General features: G+C 33.6%; 1 protein-coding gene across 1 annotated transcript in view; it reads right to left on the minus strand.

The window, feature by feature from the left end:
* CFAP47 (cilia and flagella associated protein 47) overlaps nucleotides 1–24647 on the minus strand; it is a 365678-nt gene that overhangs the window by 287174 nt on the left and 53857 nt on the right. Inside the window, exons 16-21 of the mRNA XM_081043051.1 lie at nucleotides 20753–20883; nucleotides 18503–18625; nucleotides 17154–17285; nucleotides 15046–15123; nucleotides 11934–12078; nucleotides 9829–9923 (exon numbers count right to left, since the gene is read on the minus strand). Coding sequence (XP_080899177.1) covers nucleotides 9829–9923; nucleotides 11934–12078; nucleotides 15046–15123; nucleotides 17154–17285; nucleotides 18503–18625; nucleotides 20753–20883 — 704 coding nt within the window. The remainder of the gene's footprint in view (nucleotides 1–9828; nucleotides 9924–11933; nucleotides 12079–15045; nucleotides 15124–17153; nucleotides 17286–18502; nucleotides 18626–20752; nucleotides 20884–24647) is intronic.

Here is a 24647-nt window from a genome sequence, read left to right on the forward strand (position 1 = left end):
AATGACTGGAAACCAGAAAATCAATCAGTCTCACTGGCACAAATTTATGGAGCATAATCTCATAGGGCATGCTGTCTCTTCGGGGATTTTTATGTTCTTCTCATTGTTGCACTGAATTACATTCCAATACAGTAAGTAAATCTCCATTTAAAATACCCAGTAAATGTAGAATGATTCAAAATCTTAAGCAATGTGGAGCACTCCAGAGAACTATAAATATATATTACATATTTTAATTTTATAATCAATTTTTAGAATCTACAATCTAAACACTAAGAAACAGATTTACAAGTTTTCAATTGCTGACAGTGCTCAACAATAAATTGGACTCAAAAAAAAATAAAAACATCCAATTGCGTATGAATCTTTCCAAAAAGTCACAGAACAGATTAAAATTGACATATTTTTTCTAATTTTTAGTGACCCTTAAGTTAAATGGATGAACGATAACATTAAACAGTATATACTTCCATTGTATAAAAACATAAAATCATATATAGATTTATTAACAAAAGATATAACTTGAAGTTAACATACTTTAAAAACTACTATAGATTAAATTACTGCACAAACTTATTAGTTTTTTCCCCCCTTATTGAAAAGTGCCTGTGTGTGTGTATACTTCTATGTACATGTAAGATGCAGGTACTTTGAAAATCAGCATTCCCTTCCCTCTACCACTGTATTCTCTATCTCTCTTTCTCTTTCTGTCTTACACACATACACACACACAAATCCATATGCAAATCATTTTCAATTCTCTTATTTGTTCCTTTTACATTTACCTCAACACAGCTAAATAACCTACATAGAGTATAATAAAACAAGCCTCAATAAATTTAAATTATTTAAATAATACAAAGTATATTCTGCAATCACAGCGAAATTATATTAGAAATAAATAATAGAAGGAAATTTGGAAAATTCACAAATAGGTAAAAATTAAACAACGCTGCCTAAATAACCAACGGGTCCAAGAAAAAACTACATAAGAAATTGCAAAACACTTTACTGAATGGAAATGAAAACACAACATACCAAAACTTTTGGGATATGGATAAAGCAATCCTTAGAGGGAATTTATAGTTGTAAAACCTACAAAAAATAATAAGGAAGATCTCAACTCAACACCCACACCTTTCATCTTAAAAAAAAAAGAATAAAAAAGCAAATTAAACACAAAGCAAGCAGAAGGAAGTAAATAATAAAGGACAAAGTGTAAATGAATGAAATGATCAAAAACAGTAAAGAAAAATCAACAACATTAAAAGCTGAATTTTGAAAATATCAACAAAATTGACAAGCCCTTAGATAAGCTGACAAGGATGAAAAGAGAGATGACTCAATAAAATCAGAAATGACAGAGGGGACATTATACACCTAACAGAAATAAAAATAATAAAAGAGACAACCATGAATAATTTTATGCAACCCAATTAGATAATCTAGGTAAAACTTCTCAAGAAGAAAAAGAAAATCTAACTATCTTCACCCATGAAGTAGGTGAAGGTGGTCAAAAGGTACAAACTTCCAGTTATAAGATAGATAAGTAATAATATATAAGATAAAAAAGTAAATTACTGGGAATACAATGTATAGTATGGTGACAATAGTTAACAAATATGATATTGTATACTTTAAAGTTACTAAGAGAGTAAATCTTTTCTTTCTTTTTTCTTTTTTTTTTTTTGGAGAAGGGGAACAGGACTTTATTGGGGAACAGTGTGTACTTCCAGGACTTTTTCCAAGTCAAGTTGTTGTCCTTTCTATCTTAGTTGTGGAGGGTGCAGCTCAGCTCCAGGTCCAGTTGCCATTGTTAGTTGCAGGGGGCACAGCCCACCATCCCTTGCGGGAGTCGAACTGGCAACTTTGTGGTTGAGAGCCCACGCTACAACCAACTGAGCCATCTAGCACTGGCCCATGTGGGAATCGAACCGGCAGCCTTCGGCGTTAGGAGCACGGATCCCCAACTGCCTGAGCCACCAGCCCAGCCCCAAGAGAGTAAATCTTAAAAGTCCTCATTATAACAAAAAAAATGTGTAATTGTGTGGTATAGGATGTTAGGTATACTTATTGTGGTGATCATTTTGCATTATGTAGGTATATTAAATCACTATGTTGTACACCTAAAATTAATACAATATTACATGTTGAATATATCTCAATTTAAAAAAAAAGAGAAATAGGGAAACTTGCCTGGAAGAAGTACTAGAGAAATTTATTAAGACATAGATGACGTTGAGGGGCACAGAGAGAGTAGGGGAGAACAACTGGCCTTACTTTTTTCAAAGGAAGCAAGAGAACTGACTCCAAAAAGAAAGAAAGTTCCAAAAGAGAGGAACCATAAATACTAAAGGAATACCAAGCCATTTCAAAATGAGCAACTGGAAACTAAACATTCAATGGGTTCTATCCAAAGTGGGGCATAGGACAGAGGAAACTCATGTGAAATCTGTATGAAATCTAACAGACAATACACAAAAAAAGAATTGAGGAATGAGAAATAAGGGAAACTCTTCTTTTGTTCCGGAATGGTATAAATTTTTACTGAGAATACATGTGGATTTTCTTAAAGTCTGCCCATAATTTCACCTGACACAGAAATGCTATTCATGTTCAAAAATTGGCATGGCAGATACCTTATATCAAATAACATAATCATGCCATCTCCAATGACATGGATTTAATTTTTTGAGGTAAAATAGATTATCATCTATTTTATACAAGATAATGTTTCCCAACAGTCTACAAAATCCTGAAAAATATTAATTTCTTTTCTTTCTTTCCATTGTATTGTGGATTCTTATTTTATTTGCTTCTACAGATACCCGGGTAGATATAATTAAAGGCCTAAGCATCTATAAATTATCCCACAAATAAACTTTAATCACAGAAGAAACATTTTGACTGCAAATTTCTTTCTGTGGATATGGAAAATGGAACAGAACACAGATTATATAAACATGGTCAGTGACATTTTGGTCACTGCAACTTTCTGAAATTGCAGATTTGAATACTAATGATTAGGAGGAAAGTAGTAAGCCTGAAAAACTGCTATGAGAATGCTGTGTCCATAGGGTAAAGGAATATATACTATTCTTCATGGTGTTTGGATTCCTAACATGGCATCATGCAATGTAGGCCCAGTGGGTCAGGAGACTGAGGACATAACACTGTATTGTCCAAGCTCCACAGTTCACCAACAGCTGGCCTTGAAAAGTCACTTAGACTCATTGTGCATCGGCTTCCATGACTAGAAAAGGGGGGAAGAAAATCTAAGGTCTCAATGCTTGTCATAATGGATTATGTGAAAATAAAGTGATATTGCATATGAGGGAACTTTATAAGCATTGTTATTGTAACTTTAAAAAGCATTGTTATTGTAACTTTAAAAAGCATTGTTATTGTAACTTTAAAAAGCATTGTTATTGTAACTTTAAAAAGAAATGAAAATTTTAAATAGATCTATAACAAGCAAATCGATAGAATAATTTAAAAGTATGACAAAGAAAAGCTCAGGATAAGATGACTTCAATGGTGAAATGTATCACTTATTTAAAGAAGAATATAATCCTTCACAATTTATTTCAAAAATAAAAAAGGAGAGAACACCAAAATCAGACAAAGATAGCTGAAGAAAACCATAGACCACTATTCCTTATGAATATAGATGCAAAACCCCTCAACAAAATACTAGAAAAATGAATCCAGCAATATATAAAAAGGATTATATCCCATGATCAAGTGGTTTATCCCAGGAATGCAAAATTGGTTTAGCATAAAAAATCAATCAATATAATGCACCATATTAATAGGATAACAGGAAAAATCATGTAATCATCAAAATGGATGCTTAAAAAAATGACAAAATCTTAACATTTTTTCATGATCAAAATTCTCAACAAACTAGGCAAAGAAGGGAACTTCCTCAGCTTAATAAAGGGAATCTGGAAAAAAAAAAAAAAAGCAAAAAAATAACCAACCACATTACCAACATCATATTTAAAGGTAAAAGATGTACACTTTCCTGCTAATGTCAGGAAAAGGATAAAGATATTTCCTCTCACTACTTCTATTCAACATTGTACTGAAGGTTCTAGAAATGAGGCAGTAAAAAAAGTAAAAGGCGTCCGGACTAGAAATAAATAAATACAACTTTGTCTATTTGCAGATGGCATGTTATTGTATGTAGAAAATTTTAAGGAATGTAATGAACTATTAGAACTAATGAATAAGTTAAACATGGTTGCAGAATACTAGTTCAATATTTAAAATCAACTGTTTTTCTATACACTTGTCATCAACTATTTGAAAATGAAATTAAGAAAACAATTCCATTTACAGTAAAATCAAAAATAATTATTCATACATAAATTTATTGAAAAAATAGAAAATTTCTATGCTGAAAACTATAAAACATTGTTGAAAGAAATTAAAGAAGCCCTAAATAAATGGAAAAACATCCTATGTTCATGGATTAGAAGATTTAATATCATTAAGATGGCACTACTGCCCAAATTGATCTACATATTATTCATAATTCTTATCAAAATCCCAGCTGGATTTTTTGCAGTGATTGACAAGGTGATCCTAAAATTCATACGGAAATGCATGGGACACAAATTAGCCAAAAATATTATGGAAGCAGGATAAAATTGGTGGACTCACATTTTCCAATTTCAAAAATTACAAAAAGCTATAGTAATCAATTCATTGTATTATTGGAATAGGACAGACATACAGATCAATGGAACTGAAAGTCCAGAGATAAACTGTTACACCTATGTTTATTTTAGACAAGGGTGCCAAGGGAATTTAACAGGGTAAAATAATCCTTCCAATACATGGTGCTGGGACAAATGGACATTGGATGCAAAAGAATAAAGGTAGCCTCCTACCTCACACCATACAAAAAAATAATTCAAAATGGATCACAGAATTAATATAAGAGTTAATACTATAAAACTCTTCGAAGAAAACAGAAATCTTTACAACTTGAGTTAAGTAACAGGTTCTTAGATATGACACCAAACAGCACACAAGTGATGAAAATAGATATATTGGACTTTTGTCATATGTGTCTTTTCTATTGGCAAACAATAGTACCCAGTGTGAAGAAGATGTGAAGAAAAGACAGCATCGTGCCACCACACTAAGATGTAGGCTTTCTACTATAACTCCAAGGTCAAGAATAATGCAGGACATTTAGTAGATGCCAAATGAATATTTGTTGAATGATGATTATTAACAGAAATATAAATTGATACAACTTTGTGGTAGCAATTTGGACATAAGTACTTATAATTAAAATGCAAATATCCTTTTCCTCATTGATTACAATTCTAAGTAGCCAAAAGAAAACAGAGTAAGTTCTCAGAAACACATGTGCAGGTTTATTCATTGCAAATTAACTCATTCATTGAATACTTATTAATTGCCTGATGTATACAAAAAATATACTAATGCTACAAATATAATATTGAACTAAATATCATACTGTTTTCCTCCTTTGAATAATATGATTGATAGCATATAGGTATTTAACCAGATTTTAAAATTTACATCATTCTGGATTAAAATTTGTATTAAATTAGTATTAGAAAGGTATATCCCAACAAGGCCTTAAACATATTGCTTCACAGAAATTCAGGAATAAGATAAGCCAAGAAAATAATCTGACCTTGTTCTGAAAATTTTAAACAATGTAATATGGTAAGAAAAATGGGTAAAATTATAATTATTAAAATGGAAGAGACAAACAACAATATTTGCATTCTATTAAAGTATTCCTGAAAAATCTAAAATAAACGGAAGAATAATTAAAGTAACAGTTTTACACCTCATCAATATCATTTATTTTCAAAATATAAGAGCATAGGGCCGGCCCGGTAGCTCAGGTGGTTGGAGCTCCATGCTCCTGACTCCGAAGGCTGCCGGTTCGATTCCCACATGAGCCAGTGGGCTCTCAACCACAAGGTTGCCAGTTAAATTCCTCAGGTTCCGCAAGGGATGGTGGGCTGTGCCCCCTGGAACTAGCAACGGCAACTGGACCTGGAGCTGAGCTGCGCCCCCCACAACTAAGACTGAAAGGACAACAACTTGACTTGGAAAAGTCCTGCAAGCACACACTGTTCCCCAATAAAGTCCTGTTCCCCTTCTCCAATAAAATCTTTAATATATATATATATATATATATATATATATATATGTGTGTGTGTCTGTGTGTGTGTGTGTGTGTATATGTGTATATATATATATATACACATATATATACACATATATATAAGAACATAAAAATACATAACACCCAAACAAAACAGCATAGAAATATCACTTTGAAACATTTCAAAAATTTTTTGAGCATAAAATACTTCCATAAAATAAAAGGCATATCTTATTTCTGAATAGGAAGTTCAATTTTATATGGAAATCACTTTAATTTTTTATTAATTTAATGCAACACAAATCAAAATCCCCATAGAACTTCTAGCTATAAACTTGAGAAAACAATTCCAAAGTTTATCAGGAAAATTAAAACAGAAAAATGACCAATAACTTCTTTAAAATAAAAGAATAGAGGTTACTTATCCCACCAGAGAGTTAAAAGAATTTTAGTGCCAACTGGGTCAAATTATTAGCAAATAAATCATTACTGTTGTACGTGGTTTGTTATGCAAGAATAATCAGAGAAATGCAATTTAACATGCATCTTTCACCTATCAGATTGTCTAAACATTATAGATGCATATATATATGTACATATATATGTAGGTATATATATATACATGTATATATATATATAAATTTGATGTAACCTAGTTGTACAAAGAAAGACGACAATTAGCAAAATTTTGCACTGTTACTGGCTGATAATATAACTGGCATAGACTTTTTGGAGAGCAATTTGGCAATACCTATCAATAGCCTAAAATGTGCAGAAAGTATAACCCAACTATTCCCCTTGTAGGAATATAAGAAAAATAGACAATGTGAAAGCAAACTTTTATCTACAAGGACGTTTCTTACAAAATGAAAACAAATTTTAAGGATACAGTAAGAAGGGTTACTTAAATAACTATAACAGTATATCCATAAAAGAATACAATATATCATCCCTAAAAAATGAAACTATTTAGAATGCTTAATGACACAAAAAGCAATTCATAATACTTTAATTGATATACTCAGTTTAAAAATGCAGGTTAAAAATAGTTCATAAAGTAGTATTTCATTATAATTATACGTGTAGAAATACAGGTATAAAGAGGAGAGGGAGAAAAACAGAAATACCCCAAAATATAACTAGAGGTCACTGTTAAGTATTATAATTTATTTAATGTTTGCATTTTCTTTCTGCTTTTCTAAACTTCCCATTTAATCTTGGCAATAAACTTGAATAATCAGGTAGAGAATACCACTGATATGCAAGACTACAATGTAAGTTTATGCTGACAAAACCTGCAATTGGTAGAATATGTGAGAGTTGAATAGGTTTTGAAAGATATTAGAATATTCTAAAAATTAAAAAGATAAACATCCTCTAAATATCTTCAAATAATTACACTTTTTGTCTGAATAAGACAAATTATAGATTGCATTATTCAACAATTGTTAACGCCTTGACAATATTTCATGCAATTCAAAATCCTTCAATGGAAAGATAAAAGGAAAATCTAAATCATATTTGTATTCTGATATTATCTGATAGCCTAAATTAGACCAAAGAAAAATATTCCGAAGGTGATTTTCAAAGAAAAAAGCAAAGATGTTCTCTCTCTTCTTGATCTTTCTAAATATCACTGTTCATTAATCCAGAAGAATAATTGCTTTACACCAAACCTATGGAAATTGAATATAATATAGTATATATCTGAGTACAGTTAATGTTGTGTATAAAGGAATTCTCATTTTCTTTAATGTCAGAAAAGTAACCTTGGCTACCTCATCCACTACACTTGTCTAAACCAGAACAGACACAAGAGTGAACTCTGTAGACAATACCATTCCATGTGAATCACATACGAGGTCAGACAATTAAGTTCAGGAACTCATCCTAGAAAAATTGCTGCATACCTTTTTGCTGAATATCACTATGGTCACCTTCAAAGTACTCCTCTTGGGAAGCTATGCACTGATGCCAGTGCCTAGTCCACCCTTCAAAGCAATTTTGGAACTCTTTTTCTGGAATGGCCATCAGAGCTGTCATTGTATTACCTTTGATGTCCTGAATGTCATCAAAATGTCTTCCTTTCAATATTTCCTTTATCTTTGGGTAATGAAAGAAGTCATTGGGGGCCTTATCAGGTGAGCAGGGAGGGTGTTCCAATACAGTTATTCGTTTATTAGCTAAAAACTCCCTCACAGACAGTGCCCTGTGAGCTGGTGCATTGTCGTGATGCAAGAGCCATGAAGTGTTGGTGAAAAGTTCAGGTCATCTAATTTTCACGCAGCCTTTTCAGCACTTCCAAATAGTAAACTTCGTTAACTGTCCAATTGGTACAACTTCATAATGAATAATCCCTCTGATATCAAAAAAGGTTAGCAACGTCGCTGCAACAAGTTTGTGAACTTGACTGTCAAACTTTGTATGCACAAACCCCACAAAACATATCACAATAATGCATTATCCCTTAAGAAGGCAAAATTAATCCTTAGCATTTTCTTAAATGTAAACATGTTCTCAAACTTCACTAAATAAGTGCTATGATTTTTCCTAAACAAGATTTCAATATCGGTAAACTACGTAGTTTAATTAACATTGTTAAAAATGGATTATTATAGTTTAGTGGTTACCAGAGGGTAAGGGGGTGGGGGGTGGGAGATGAGGGTAAGGGGGATCAAATATATGGTGATGGAAGGAGAACTGACTCTGGGTGGTGAACACACAATGGGATTTATAGATGATGTAATACAGAATTGTACACCTGAAATCTATGTAAATTTACTAACAATTGTCACCCCAATAAATTTAATTAATTTTAAAAAATGGATTATTAAAGATAGCACTTAGCATTGAATACCCTTTCTTATTGTGTTCTTATTTTCACTTAGTTCATTCTGTTCTACACCTACTGGGCACAAGGCATCGTGCTAGTTATGTTGGAATACAAAAAGTGTTTTGACATAAGAGTCATACTGTAATTGCCATATAGAAGTTTGATTCTTGTCAAAATGGGAGGATGTGGCAACATGGGTAGAGAGAAGCGCTCTCATCACTTCTGTGGCAGAACCTCTGAAGCCAAACCATACCAGAGATTACCCTTGAAATTTTGCCCTTTTGCCTGGGCACATTCCATGAAAGGTGTTTTCTTTGATTCCATTTGTTTATTATTGTTGTGGTAGTTTTGAAATCACTAAACATCAAGGGACACTATCAAACTGGTATCATAGTAACCCCCCTTAAATCTTCACAGCACATTTATAGTAACGTCAGGTAGTGATTCCAAGAGCATTAGGTATACTACCCTCAAATATAAATACAAAGAACATTCTGGCTCAAATATAAGGGATTTGTGGGTTAGCCTCAACTTCTCTCTCCTTTATTACATGTCACATCTTAAATTTTCTAGAGAGTATAAATGGGACCACAAGGCTATCAGTTCTTTGTGTGTGCCCTGTGCACTTCTTGAGACATTCTGCAAGCATGAGCCAGACACCTCTAGCAATCATTTTACTGAACTAAATAAATGGCATACCCAGGCATGCTCACAAGTGAAAAAAAGACCCACTACAAAAAGAGCTTAGGTGATCTTTGATAGCTTCTTGGTTAGGGTTTATCTGTAACTCCACTACTCTCCGGTAATATCAGTAATAGAAAATTGAACTTACTTCTTTAGGAGAAAATGAAATGCCACATTCCAGAGATTCCTTTTTCTCTAACTCAAAATAATATATACCAGGAAATGCAGGGTCTGTGAATTGCCCTGTAAGACAAGAAAAAGTACATGTAAAAAAAAGACAGATACAAATCTATAATATGATTATTAAATGTGGAAATGAAACATTGAGAAACCTCATCAATATGTTCATAACTATCAAAACGCAGGGGTTGAAATATCTGTGCAGGGCTACATACGGTTGCTGGGTTAAATTATCACTCTTAATACCAAGATTTTAATCAGCAAAAATGATATCCAAACATGGAACAAACATACAATCAGCAAAATAGATAGTAAACCCACGTTTAAAAATCTCCAAAGTTCAAGAAGCATATCACAGTCCTATTCTAATGAATAAGGAAAGGAATAAAGGTCAAGGTCAAGTAATTGACTGAATCCTAGTTCTGAGAAATTTGGGAGACACTCTCTTCAGTGAAAATGGAGCAGGGAAGACCCAGACCTCCTGTGATGCCTTAAAAGAATCCAGAAAGAATAGAAACACAGTTTTATACAAGGAAACTTTTTGACAAAATAGAATCCCTCCAGATATAAAAGCAGTGGGTGGAGACACATAAAACATTGTCAAGTAGTAATGCAAACTTCAGGTTAAAAAATTATAGCCATGTAAATGAACTTCTGAAAGTTCCTGAAAGATCAGATGTTAAGAGTAGAACCTCTGTCCTCATCTAAACAATTCTAAAAAATCCTTTTTCCTCCCTAGAGTTTTCTAATTACTCCAAGGAATGACAATAATTTCAATTACCTCTGTCTGAAATGAACTTCAATAACTCATTCCACCCTCATTCATTCTACTCAATTTCACTCACCTTAATGTATAATGTAAAAACCATTAAACATACAAACAAAACCCATTAAGTTTATATTAACACAAGCACTGTTGGTGGTGTGGGAATGGATATACATATTATACAGCAAAGAATATTCACCTAGAATGGATGTGTCTAGAACATAGAAAATATAACAAAAAAGATGGATGAACAAATCAATATTCATAAATATATTTGGAGCATATGTAAACGTACAGTTTGTAAAAAGCAATAATCCGAGATAGCTTCAATAAATATTTCTTGAGTGCCTATAATGCACACAGCATTATATTGGACAATTTTAGTAGAAAACAAAAACTACAAACGCAGTCCTTGACCTCACGGAACTCGCAGTGTGCTAGCGGAGACAAACAGGTACACGACTCTTTTTTAATACAAGGTGGAAACTGCTTAGCACTGTAATAAAACTTACACATCGTCCTGAAGGACAAAAGATTAAGAAAATAATTTCCACCAGCTGCACGGAGGTGGGGATAGGATGCCTGACTCATAGGGCCTGGGAGGTTGAAGCTAATTTATAAAAGAAGGCAGGATCTCAGGCAGCAGGGACAGAAGAGGAGGAACCATCTAGAAGGGAAGCCCAGCACTACTGGGAGGAAACGTGGAACAGAATGTGGGCGCAGAAGAGAGAGCCGATGGAGCCTGTAATGGGAGAAGTGCCTGGAAAGACAAGGTGAAGTCAAACTCAGGTGGATCTCAACCTTTCCTCTCCCATAGGTCACTCTATCAAATAATCCCAAAGCCATTATGTGAAAAACAAAGTCTAAATTGTCAATGAAGGGCATTTACGTGTTCAAATATTTATAATAAGATATATTTGGGGGGCATTTTAAATATAAACTTTATTGCAAATGGTTAATAATTATTAAGATCAACCTATGTACCTCCTAGACTGTGTCTGCAGCAGGCCGCTGAGCAGCACTGCTATTGGAATAGGGAACCAGCAAGGCATTTCAAGCAGAAGGGACATGTGATAAGATCTGTTAAATCAGTTACATGTCATGCATTACCAAAGTGTTATGATATTAATATTGATGTATTTCTAGAAATACAACTACGATGGGTTATAGTATAAGAAAAACATGCACTAAATCATTAAAAATAGGTAAGAATAATTCACCTTTACTTACAGTATTTTTTTAACATGATACCTTTGAGCAACTTAAAACTGTTTTACAATAATATCATTATAGTATAAAATATATACCTAATTTGTCTTTAAAATCCATTGAAAAACCTTCGAAGCCTTGTAGATTAAATTCCACTCTGGCATGTGTTACACCTTTGTTTTTTACTACACATGGGATAACCTGGGTAGTGCCAACATAGGTGCCATTGAAGAGAAATGTGTCCTAAAATTTAAAAAAAGTAATAATTAGAAAGTAGAGTAATAGTTTATGATAATGTAAACTAAAAATTATACTGTAAGAGAGTAGATCTTAAAAGTCCTCACCATAAGAAAAAAAATTGTTACTATGTTTGATGACAGATGTTAACTAGACTTATTGTGGTGATCCTTTCACAATGTATACAAATATCAAATCATTATGTTGTACACCTGACACTAACATGTTATATTTCAGTTTCACTTCAATAAAAAAAAATGTATAGTTATGTTCATTAAAGACATTAACTGTTCTATAAAAAGTAGTCACATTTGCCTTCATCCCCCATCTCCGATATGTAATCAGGTCCAAATCCAATTAATTCTTCCTCCCTCTTCACTTCTTATCCTTATTTCCATTGTATGAAGTTAGTAACTCATCACTTTTCATTTCATTTCTAGATTCTGACTTTCTTCAATTCTCCCCTCCAAAACTAAGTCACAACTAAACTCATTGAAAATATGACCACATTGCTTCCTGTCTTAAAATTTGACAATTCTCCTCCATCCAGTGGAGAATGTCCCAGTTCATTAGCAGGGCTCATAAAGTTCACCATGACCTTCCCCTGCCTCATGTTCCAGCCTCACCAAGCTTCATTCTCACCCTATCACTTCATAATTCAACAAGCTGTATGACTTGTCATTTCCAGCCAATACCTGAACACTTCACCCATCTGTGTCTTTATCAACATGTCCCTTCTGTCAGGAAGGCCTTTCTATAATTTATAATTGTCTGATAAAATATGCATCCTTCAAACCCCAGTTAGATAAACCACAATTAATTATACTGCTCGGGATTACTTACTTACATTCCTTATATTTAGTTACATTATGACATCACAAAGTCCATTTATTTGTTTACAAATCTGTTTCTCCTAGTGTAGCTTAAGCCTGATTCATTCTGCATCCCTAGCACCAATTAGGCTAACTATATAAGGAATATTTATTGAATGTATCTTAACTTTAGCTTATATGCCAGGCATGTGCCAATACCACAAAACTCTGTAGGATTCTTTCTGGTAGAGTTATACCCTACAATTCCTTAGTAAAAGAATCACATATAACATTACAAGAGAAAAGAGGCAACAGTATCCTAATGTTAAGGAAAATACTTCATTAAGGTCAACTGGCCACTATTTGTTTCACTTAAAATATCAACCCAGTTGTACTGGTGAAATTTGTAAAATCTAAAATGGGTAATAAAAATTTGATGTTTTGTAAATGCAAAAAATCACTCCTCTAATCCCATTCTGGCATTGCCCATATGCTCATTTAATTAAAATGTCCTAATTGTTAAGACATATAGTCAATGCCATACACATATTAAATGCATTGCTGACAATACCTGGTGATATTAAAATATTGTTTTTAAAAGGCAGCTAGGCAGCTATGTTTAAAATCCAACATCGTTAGGAAATATTCATAAATATATATGAATGTAAAGTCCTATAAATTAGTTACACAGTTGTACCATAACATGCAAAGCCTACCACAAACGTCTGTAGGATTAGGAAATAGAGTACTAAGTCTCGATACATGTTTAATATTGTTTAAGGATGGTCACCATAGCAACGAAAAAACACTCTGCATACTATAGCATTTAATCACCTGAAGTCACCATAGTCTCAGAAAAGCTAGCTTAGTAGCTTTCTGTCTATCTGGACTTACCATGCCCTTCAGTACTGAATAAAATAAAGGTTAGAAAATTGTAACTTAATGCCAGACCCTAGAATTGTGGGAGGCCATTAAAGTGCAGACCTGAGGCAACCAACAGCCTTGTCAATTTCTGCTCAATTTAGTTCAGCACCAGAATGGTGCTAAGTGCTGGGGTATTATTGAAAAAGAAAAACAAAAGTGCAACTAGCCTGAAAATAATTGCTGGCTATTTAGCTGACAATTGCTAAAATGAAGATGTTTCCAAAATTAAAGATGTTCACAACATCTTGTAAATGTCCCAATGGAGGCGCATATGGGCCTGCTTGGAAGGATCAGGAGAAGTTTCTTTGGGTAGATGCGACCAGATCTAATTCCTAAAAGGCTGGCCAAAAAAAAAAAGCATGCATGCAGATCACTCTATGAATTATAGAACAAAATTTTATCAGGGTACAAAACAAAAGAAAATGCCAATCGAAACCACAGTAAGATATCATTTTATACTCAATAGATTAGTAAACATCAAGTCTTATAATACAATTTATGGAGCAACGGAATGTGGATCAATGGAAACTTGAGAAGGAAATAGGGAAATTATCTTGTGAAGTCAAACATGAGCATATTTGATGTCTCAGCAACTCCACACCTAAAGAAACTTGCATATGTACCTCAGAAGATACATGCGTATGAGTATATATGAATGTTCATAGCTATAGTCTTTGTCATAAGAAAAAGCAGAAACACCTAATTGATGGACAATGGAATGAGTCTACAAATTATAGTATCTCTACACAATTGACTATTAAACAGCAGTAATAATGAATAACATACAGCCACTCACAACTTAGATGAACTTTGGAAACATAACATTCAATTACAAGTGACATACCAAAGACAGTATGTCTTTGTTATAAAGCTCAAAAATGAACAAACTAAACTAAATAATGAATGGTTAAGGAATTCATATATATGTGGTGACCCAATTAGAAAAAGTAAAGAGATAATAATCACAAAATTCAGGAAAGTGATTCTCTCTTCAAAGGGGTAGGATGACGATAAAGCCTGCATATGATTTAATGGTACTGGGAGTGTTCCAATACTTAAAAATTCAGTGGTGAATTCTCAGATGTTTATTTAATGTTCTACTTCATCACTTATTTAGATTACATATATTAATTTATATGTGTCAAATTACTACATCATTAATTTAATGGGCTGACTAGGGACACATAACAAATCACCACACGCATAACTTAACTACACAAATAGGTAACACACTCACCGGACTGATTTCGACATCAGCAATTTCAACAGTTCCACCAATCCCAACGTCTATGGCTTTTGCACAGCGAATAGAAACCTTATTTAGGAGAGAGATAAAATTCTGTAGAAACCACATTAACATATACTCATATACTGCTGAAGTATTACCTGCATTTGTGTACCATTTTATAATTTACATAAGCATAACATTATAAATGTCACAAGATTTATTCTGACAGTTGTGATCACATTTCTTATGATGCAGAATTGATGTTCCTAAGAGGAGTGTTCAACACTAAGAAACCTCCACCACAAATGGGACCAGCTGACAGTTTGTGGATTTGACTACAGAATTCTACCCATTTGACTTGACATTATTGCCTCAAACTCTCTGTGGTTTGCATTTACCCTTTTGTGTTTACCTAATTTCAATGGATTATTAAACTTAAAACAGGAAACTGAATGAAAACATACTTCTTCCCATAGAAATATACTAACATCCACAATGACTTATAATGAGAGCTGCTAAAATTTGCTAACTATATGGGCCAAGTATAGAGCTAAGTACATTATCTCCTTTCTAATCTCAGTATGCTGTGAGATCACTCTTATTAATACCCTAAATTCCAAGTGAGGAAAATTAAGGCTTAGAGGGGCCAAATATTTTGCCTTTTTCTTGAGGTCACAAAACTTGAAAGCAGCAGCAGCAAAACTTGAACCAAAGACTATCTGAACACTCAACTGTTTCCAGGAAAATTAAGATAGTGAAATAAGAATTCAGTGGTATAATTACTTGTTCAATTTTGCATACTTAGCATCTTAAAAAGGTAAGCTTTGTAAAAACAGCATACTCCTCTGAAAAACAGTAGAAATATGGCCACTGAAGTATAGAAAAAAAACTTGTACTTTAGTGGCCATATTTTTTTATTTTATCCAGAATACTATATAAAAAAAATTCTGCCCAAATTTCTGACCATATGCCACTTAATTTATAAACATCTTTCAATACATACTGCTTTATAGAAGTAAGATACAATTCCTAGGTTATTTATTTGGGGCCAGAATACTATATAAAAAAATTCTGCCCAAATTTTAGACCATACGCCACTTAATTTATAAACATCTTTCAATACATATTGCTTTATAGAAGTAAGATACAATTCCTAGGTTATTTTTGGGGGGCACCAGGCAAATTGATATCTATTACATGAAGCTAAATATTATTTTAAAATTGTTATGGGAAATTGAATGATAAAAATGAAGGCTACATAGAAAGCTACTCATTTTGACCCGATGATAGTGTACACAAATATTTTTTTTAATGTGAGTACATGCACACAGTTGACCATCACATTGAAGATCAAGAGTATTTTATTCCACGAGTTTATAATAAATAAAATTTATTAAAGACTGGTTTTACATGTTTGATGTATTCTGCTTAATGAACACCGAGATATCTCTAAAATCAAGGCAATATCTTTTCATTTACATAATTCCAAGAACATTTAAAATAGTAAAACATTTGATGTGTGCTTATAAAATACAGAATTTAACACCATATAGAATTTGCCTATCATTCATATAGTCATTAAAGCTATTTAGAATTAGCCTTCCAAAACTGATTATTTTTTTCCTAAGGTATCTAATTAATGCCATGGGAAAAAAATCCTTTGTGCTATGACCAGTGAGGGCTTATCACAACTTAGATAGCAAATATCATGTCAATTTCATGACATGCTTCATGTTAATAAAAGGTGTCCATTTCAACTCAGTAAAAATTTCCATCACCAACTTTCACCAAAAATATTTTCTACAAATCTTCTTGCCAAGTTCTGCTACCCATTTTTATAACAGATGAATGATATAGGTAAGGTTGCTTCTTTCTTTAGGTGTCTAAAGACTGCACTTCTTTAGAGTTAACTGCTAGAAAAATAACAAATTTTAAAAGTTACTCTTTAGTATAACATTAAAACCTATTTTCATTACAAGAAATCATTAAAATAAGTTTTCTAAAACTAAACGTGTACATTTTAAAGCATTATACCTACTACTATAAATATCTTAAAACAACCAAACAAATCCACAAAGATATATATAAGGTGCAAACACACGTAAGTATAAACATACCTTTGCTCTTGTATCAAATTGCTCTAGCGTGGTAGGTGTACAGGAGATATTGAGAACAGCTAATCCCCCATATGGAATTATTCCTTCTGATGGAACAATATTAATCATAGGCAAAAGATTCTCCTCACAAACCTGTAATTGAAAATTTACAGAAATGCTACATTGTCTTTTAAAGTTACTGTTCCAAAGCTTTCATAGAAAAGCTTCCAAACTACTAAGTAGAGAGAGGACCCCCAGGCACAGGGCATGAGATAACTTTGTAATCAATTTCCAAACACCAGATGCACATGAAATTTGAACTTCAACAAGGAGTTGCACCCCTAACACAGCAAACAGAACATTCAATAGTGCCATCTTCCAATTCAAACAGGAAGAAGTTTATTGTCTGAAGTGTTTTCAAGACTCTGCAAAACTTACAAGGATAAGATATATGTTTTAGAGAAGATGCCAAAGTTCTCAATACTACTTTGATTGTTTGCCTCTTCCCTAATCCTAAAAACTGAAAGCAAAGTTAGTGGGGAGGCAAGATGATAAAGTAACCTCCTCTTCTTTATTATTGCCTTGATAGCCTCATGTCTAAGCTATCATTTGGACGTTCAAAAAAGTAACTTACCCAAGGATTTATGGTATGGTATGTCAGAGGTCAATTTAAGCCTATCCACATGCTTTAAGCCAGAAAAATTTAAAGAGAAATTGGTTAAGCTATTTTGGGGGAGGAGGGAATAGTCTTCACAACTAATTTTGAAGCAACAGAGTACAAAAGGGTATTCTCATTTGCTTAGTCGAGCAGAAGACCACAAGTAAATTTAAAGCTAACCTCTATTGTCACTACTGGGAGATCTTAATAGATTTTTCAGTAAAAAAAAAAAGTCTCTATCACCACTTTAAACACCCCCATCTCACAATTTAAATCAGGAGCAGCAACTATAAGTACATCTTTAGAATGGTCTTGATCTAGGTCTCAGTTGCTACCACAACAGTCCTGATGACAGAGTGAAAATGAGGAGAAAATGTAATTAAACATGGAAATGTAACGACAATGTATTTTTTTAAATGTTGTTTTCTTCAAATCATTATCTTTTTTTTCAATAAAACAAAATAACAGACAAACAAAAAAGGGTAAGAAGAGAAGAAAGATAGAAACTAAGGAAGGGAGAGAGAAACAAATTTTATGGGAAATTAAAAGGACAAAGCAGATGAAATGTACTGAGATAAATCTCATATAAAATATCTAAATATTAGCATTAGCAAATTTATAAAGACTAAAGTGCCATTATATTAGTGGCAAAAAAATTTATTCAAATTATTATGGGATCTGATCTAAATAAGATTCCAAGATTCTACATCACCTTGAAATAAGCATGTTTTTGTCCTACATTGTGGAGACGGACTCTCTTCCAACTTGTTGTACCTTGAGGGCTATTACTGAAGATTACCTTTGGCTCCAAAAATAAGACCTCAGGGTGACCAGGCTAGTAAGAGGAAGAAAGGGAAAATGTAACTGAATAACAGTAAGCATTTTTTTTAAATCCCTACCAGGGAACTCAAAATTATTTCAGCTTCATGGAAATTTTTAAAATATGAGGTGTTAATCAGACTTTATGGTGTAATTAAGAGAAAGGAAAGTAGAATGGAATATTTAAATGGTACTCCTAAACTGAGGGAGGTGGGGAGTAAAATTAACTCTATGGAGGAAGTAAATCCAAGACTGAGATTCATGTAGATTAATCACTGAAAGAGATGTAGGAGATCATCTACCCAACTACGTATAGGGTGATACCAGGCACTACGAAAAATGAAAGCGTTCAAGGGTCACCTAAGCATAGGAAATAATATGCCAAGTGAGATAATGCAGGTGAGCTTCTACTAGAAGTCTTCTCACAGCACTTAATATGCTGATAATGTACACTTTGCTTATCTGAAAATGGGGAAGTAGTTTACTGTGATTGATAGAATTAGTTTGACGCAGGACTTCCTCATCAGATCCCACCCAAATCACTGCACAAAACTCGTGCATCATTAATCACTTGATGCAAATGTTTATATTATCCCCCTCTCCCATTTTAAAGGAAAACCCAAGTTTTCCAATTCCTCATAGAGTGCTCTTCACACCAGACCCTATTGTGTTTATCTATGATATATTATTTGCTATTATCTTAGGAGGTTTTGGTACATTATTATTTGAAGAACATGACATGGGTAACTGGAACAATCATTTTCAAACAAAGCTAACAGAAGAAAAATGGTCGCCCTTCATGAATTAACAACAAACTTGAAATGAACATTTTATTTAATCACTGCATGTTCGTCTATCTTTACTTTCTTAAGAGCCACACTTCACAGTTAATGTAACTTGAAGGGCTTCAAAAATAGACCAAAAAATAATCTGATTCACTATTCTGATATCTCAGAGTTTAATTCTTAACCAGTCCTAGTGTAGGGAAAGCAGAAAGCAAATTTTATCGGAGGGTAACAGCAAAGCCTGTGGAGGCAGATCGATGTGAGTATAAATTCCAACTAGGACACTTACTGCATGTGTGAACTTGTATTAATGAACCACTCAAATCCTCCATTTCCTCACCCATCAATTGAGTTATTAGTACATGCCTAGAGTTGTTGTAAGGTTTAATTAAATAACACATGAACAGCATTTAGCATCGTGCCTGACACAGTAATTACTCAATAAATGATACCTATTATTAATGCTAAGTCTACATTACTAAATTGCTCATCGTTTATGTTAGAAAAAATACACATGGGATAAGTATGTGGGCAAATTTATTTTAAGTAAACTTGTCAAACACAAAAGCAGTGGGACCCAGCAGTGGAAAGACCCTACTGAATTCTGACTGCCACTTGCCATCATTAAAATGCATGAATCTCTTATCTCTTAAGGCTATAAGCTCCTTCATAGTTGACATATGTAAAAGCATGATCATGGCCTGGAGATAGAGATGGATTTAGTAAAAAAGAATTGGCTTTTGTTAAATTACTAAGAACACTGGGAGGGAAATTTGGTATACAAGTAGATTCTTAGTGATTAAGAGGCATGATGGTAAGGCTTTCTGGACTCTAAAACAGAAAGTTAAAGCTACACATCACAGCTTTTTACTTTACTCGCATTTTGATTACAAGAAGTATAGTCTATAAAAATAAGAATTTTCCATATGTCCTTGCTATGTAAATTACATGATCCATTTCATACTGAAATATTATTACTAGAATACTAAAGTGCAATACAGTATGGCAAAAAATATAATTTTCTTTCTTTGGTGTCTATTAATAAAATAATTTAATTTCAAGAGGGTCCCATAGTATTATATTATTTACAGTGGCTCTAATACAAATCTATTATTGTTGACACAAAAGCATTGGATTTCTAAATATCTAGAATTAAGATAACAACACATTTTTTTAGCAGTCTTCATTTATGGTAGAGAAGTGGCTCAAAGAAGATGCTAAAATAATTTAGTTAACTAAGTATTGTATGCAAAATCCATTTTTACTAACATAGTATACATATCTGACTACTATCCACATATATGTATATCCAACCAATTGCCCTCAAAATAAAAATTATATTCAAGGGAAATCATTACATGTGCAACACATTTTAGTGTCATCGTGTTTCCTTCATCGACATGAAGAATAAATTCTCCCCTTTCTGGAGAACTGAAACCCGGCTTCCATGTCACTTCACATTCCAATGAGCAAAATGGCTCAACAGTGCCTACAGAGGATTTAGAGAGAGTAAGACAGTTACCACATTTTAATTATATTTATTTTTTAATATCCAAAATAAGAGCTGGCATACAAATGTAATATTACATAACAAATTATTTACATTCAACTCAAAATAGAGAGAAATGCTAGATGAGAGATTATCAAATAAGTATAGACCTACGGTTTGATTAAAATCTAAAATGTATACCTTATTTTCCAATTTTAATAGGCAGCTCAAGTATTTGACAAAATGTGTATCAATATTTAGCAAAAAATGTTTCCTAACACTCCGAAATACATATTAACACTAGACACTCATTCAGTTTTTAAAGGGAGGTGATACCAGAGGCTTTTTATTTTCAAACGTTCACATCTCTAGAAATGTAACTTCATAATGTAGCTATAATTAATTAATGCATTTCTATAATTCAAACGTACGGAGAATCCAGGAAGTATCAGGCATATTTAATGTGAGCTGCTGTATCTGTTTAAATTCATCATCTCCTTTGGAGTAAGAAAATAAGACTTGATGGGAAGAATGACTCCGAAGTTTTTCCTTCATGAAGAGAGGAAGAAGGAAGATTCTTCCTCTGAGATTCAAGGGCGCAGGACAATGAACAGGGAGATGAATGACCATCACAAACTTTGCCTTGGGTCAGGTTGACTCTCAGATGATGGTAGTTTCCTCATTCTTAAAAAAGATACGGTGCTTACCTCCCAGGGACCATAAGGGAGATTAACAACACATGTCAAGGGGTTAACATAGTGTGTGATGTTGTTAACACTCTTGAACGCCAACACGACAGTAGGCACAGTAATTTACAAAAAGAAGAGAAATTGGTTGTGGGAGAGCTAACAGTCTAGTGGGAGTCTATCAGGATTATATTTATCTATAAGTAACAAAAAGTTCTGCTACAGTGGGTTAGGCAGATAGGGGTTTATTTATCTTATGCAATCAGAAGTCCATGGACAGGCATTCCAGGGCTGCCATAGCAGGTGGACAAGGCCTTCAAGGAGCAATGCTCCTTCTCGCTTCCCACACAACACCATTCCGTACTGCATGGCCTTCCTCGGTGTGGAAAGGTAATAGAGCAGTCCAGTTAAGGGAGCACAATTTCTAGAGTCAGACTCCCTGGTTCAAATTGCAACTCTGCCACTTACTAGCAGAGATCTTGGACAAGTTAATGACCCTATGTTACAATTTCCCCGCACATAAAATAGGGGAAACCATTGTATCTGACTCAGAGCATTGTTGTAGGGGATTAAATAAGCTAAGATATATAGGTAGAAGTACTTCAAACAGTGCCTGGAACATAGAAGGAGGATGGAACTAAAAAAAAAAAATAAAAGACTTCTGTCCATATCTCATTGCCAAGAAGCTTAGGAAAAGAGATTTCTAGATAAGAACATTGCTTCCCCAAACAAAATGAGGGTCCTGTTAGGAAGGGGAATGGATACCAGATATGGGCTTAGCAACAACTTCCACAGTAGGAGATGCATATAAACTAATAATTCCGTGTTTCCCCGAAAATAAGACCTAGCCGGACAATCAGCTCTAATGTGTCCTTCGGAGCAAAAATTAATGTAAGACCCAGTCTTATATTACATTATACCCAGTCTTATAGTGAAATAAGAATGCATATTATATTATATTATTACGTTACATTACATTACATTATATGACCTGGTCTTAGAGTAAAATAAGACCAGGTCTTACATTAATTTTTGCTCCAAAAGATGCATTAGAACTGATTGTCCCGCTAGGTCTTATTTTTGGGGAAACACGGTTGTAGATGACATAAGAAATACACAGTGGGAGCTGAAAAGAAGGGCAGGGGAGTTCAAATTAGCCCAAAAAAGTGGGGAAAACTTAATTTAAGGAGATGGCCTTTGAGTTGTGACTAAAGGATGAGCAGGAACTCTGGAGGAGGGTAAAGATGGGGGAAGTATAAAAGTCAAGTGACAGTGCTGGAACAGAGTGATACGTGGAGAAGACTGTGAGGGAAAGTAACTTCGATATAGAAGATTCGATATGATATATAAAGACACCTGAACAAGGAACAGGGGAAATAAATTGGATGGCTGGACTGAACGAGGCTGGGATTGACAGGGGAGGTCGTACAGATGGCCAAGGAGAGAGAGAATTGAGAAAGATAGTGCACTGACTGAAGGCAAGCTTGAAGACTGAGCGGACTTTAAGGGTCCCATGAAGTTAAAAACAACAAGGATGGAAACAGGACAAGCAGAAACATGAATGACACCTAATGAAAGTGTCAAATTAGAAGCCAATTCTACCTTAGAAAAGATCAATCCACTCTTATATTCTCCCCTTACAATATCCACTATCCAAACAAAAACCCCAAATATATCACAGTTTAAGAAGAAAAAACAATCACAACATAAAATTTAATTTAGAACTATTCATTTTAGTTCACAAAAATATAGGGAGAGATATGATTAAATGCATTATCTGAGATGCAAATCCAACATAGCAAAAGGGACAAAACTTGATAAAAATTCATTTTCTATTCATACAAAGAATCAAAAGCAAAATTGAGTAATTATTATATGTATTCTGAGCATCAAAAGGAAAATGACATAAGAAAAATCTATGTATATAATATAAATTATGCATACTTTCTTCAATGCTCTCCAAAATAGATTTGAGTACTGCATCATTTGTGTTCTAAAAAGATCGAAAGTACTTAAAGACTAATGGTATTACTCATATTCCAAAAAACATTGTATTTGGAATTAACTGTCTTTGTGCTTTGATTTAAACAATCTTTGAGGTGTTATGAGCAACCCAGAGAAAATAAAAATAAATACTAAAATCTCCCCTGTACAAACAAGTGCTAAAGATCATGAAAAGCATTAACTGGCATTCCAATTCGTAATACTGTAATACCACTTCTCTTCTGACAAATTCAGCAGTATCACTGCATTTCCATGGCAGCCATGGGGGTCAAGCACAGCCCATTGAGCCCGACTTAGGATGGAGACATACAAGAAAAAGTGCCTGTACACTACGCCTTCTGGACCCTTAGTGTCATGTCATGTCCTTGATCAGAACCAGAACCTACAGCTAGGACACAGGTAATATAACCAGTACTGTTTGATATATGTTCAAAAAAATAAAAAACTGGAGACTTATCTAGAATCTCGGAAATGTACGGAAATATTTTCTCTTTCTCCTCTGATTATGCACTCAGATTTTGTCTGGATTAGGGCAGGAACCAGTATTACCAGTATTAATAACAACAACAAAAAAGAGCTTAGTCAAATGAATCAGCTAAATATTAATGGAAATATACCTCGAATGCTTAATAAATTATAATCTGGATTGTGTTAAATCAATCCAGGTTAATAAAAGAGTAAATAAAGCTGTATCAATGATCTCCAACCCCAATGAAGAGACAGTTCTACTCTTCCACTTGTTAAATTTGTCAACATCCCCACCTATATCCACACTAAAAAGAAGTGAATTTAAATGAACACTTAAGCATGTGTATAACACTCCATGTTACAAACACTGGTAGAGTTAAATAAAAGTCATGATTTGGAAATGACTGATACAAGAAAATACACCTAACGCATGATTTCTACAAACCAGGATTCCTCAGTGATCTGAAGTATAGTCTATTTACATCACAAAAGACTATTCCTAAATTAGAAATAAAAAGGAAAATTGGGGCAAGGGGAGGGGAAGAAGGATAGGAAGAAAACAGGGAGGAAGAAATTGATAAATGGGGATAGATGGCAAGAAGCATG

The sequence above is a fragment of the Rhinolophus hipposideros genome (genome assembly GCF_964194185.1).
Source record: "Rhinolophus hipposideros genome assembly, chromosome: X".
Taxonomy (NCBI): Eukaryota; Metazoa; Chordata; class Mammalia; order Chiroptera; family Rhinolophidae; genus Rhinolophus; species Rhinolophus hipposideros.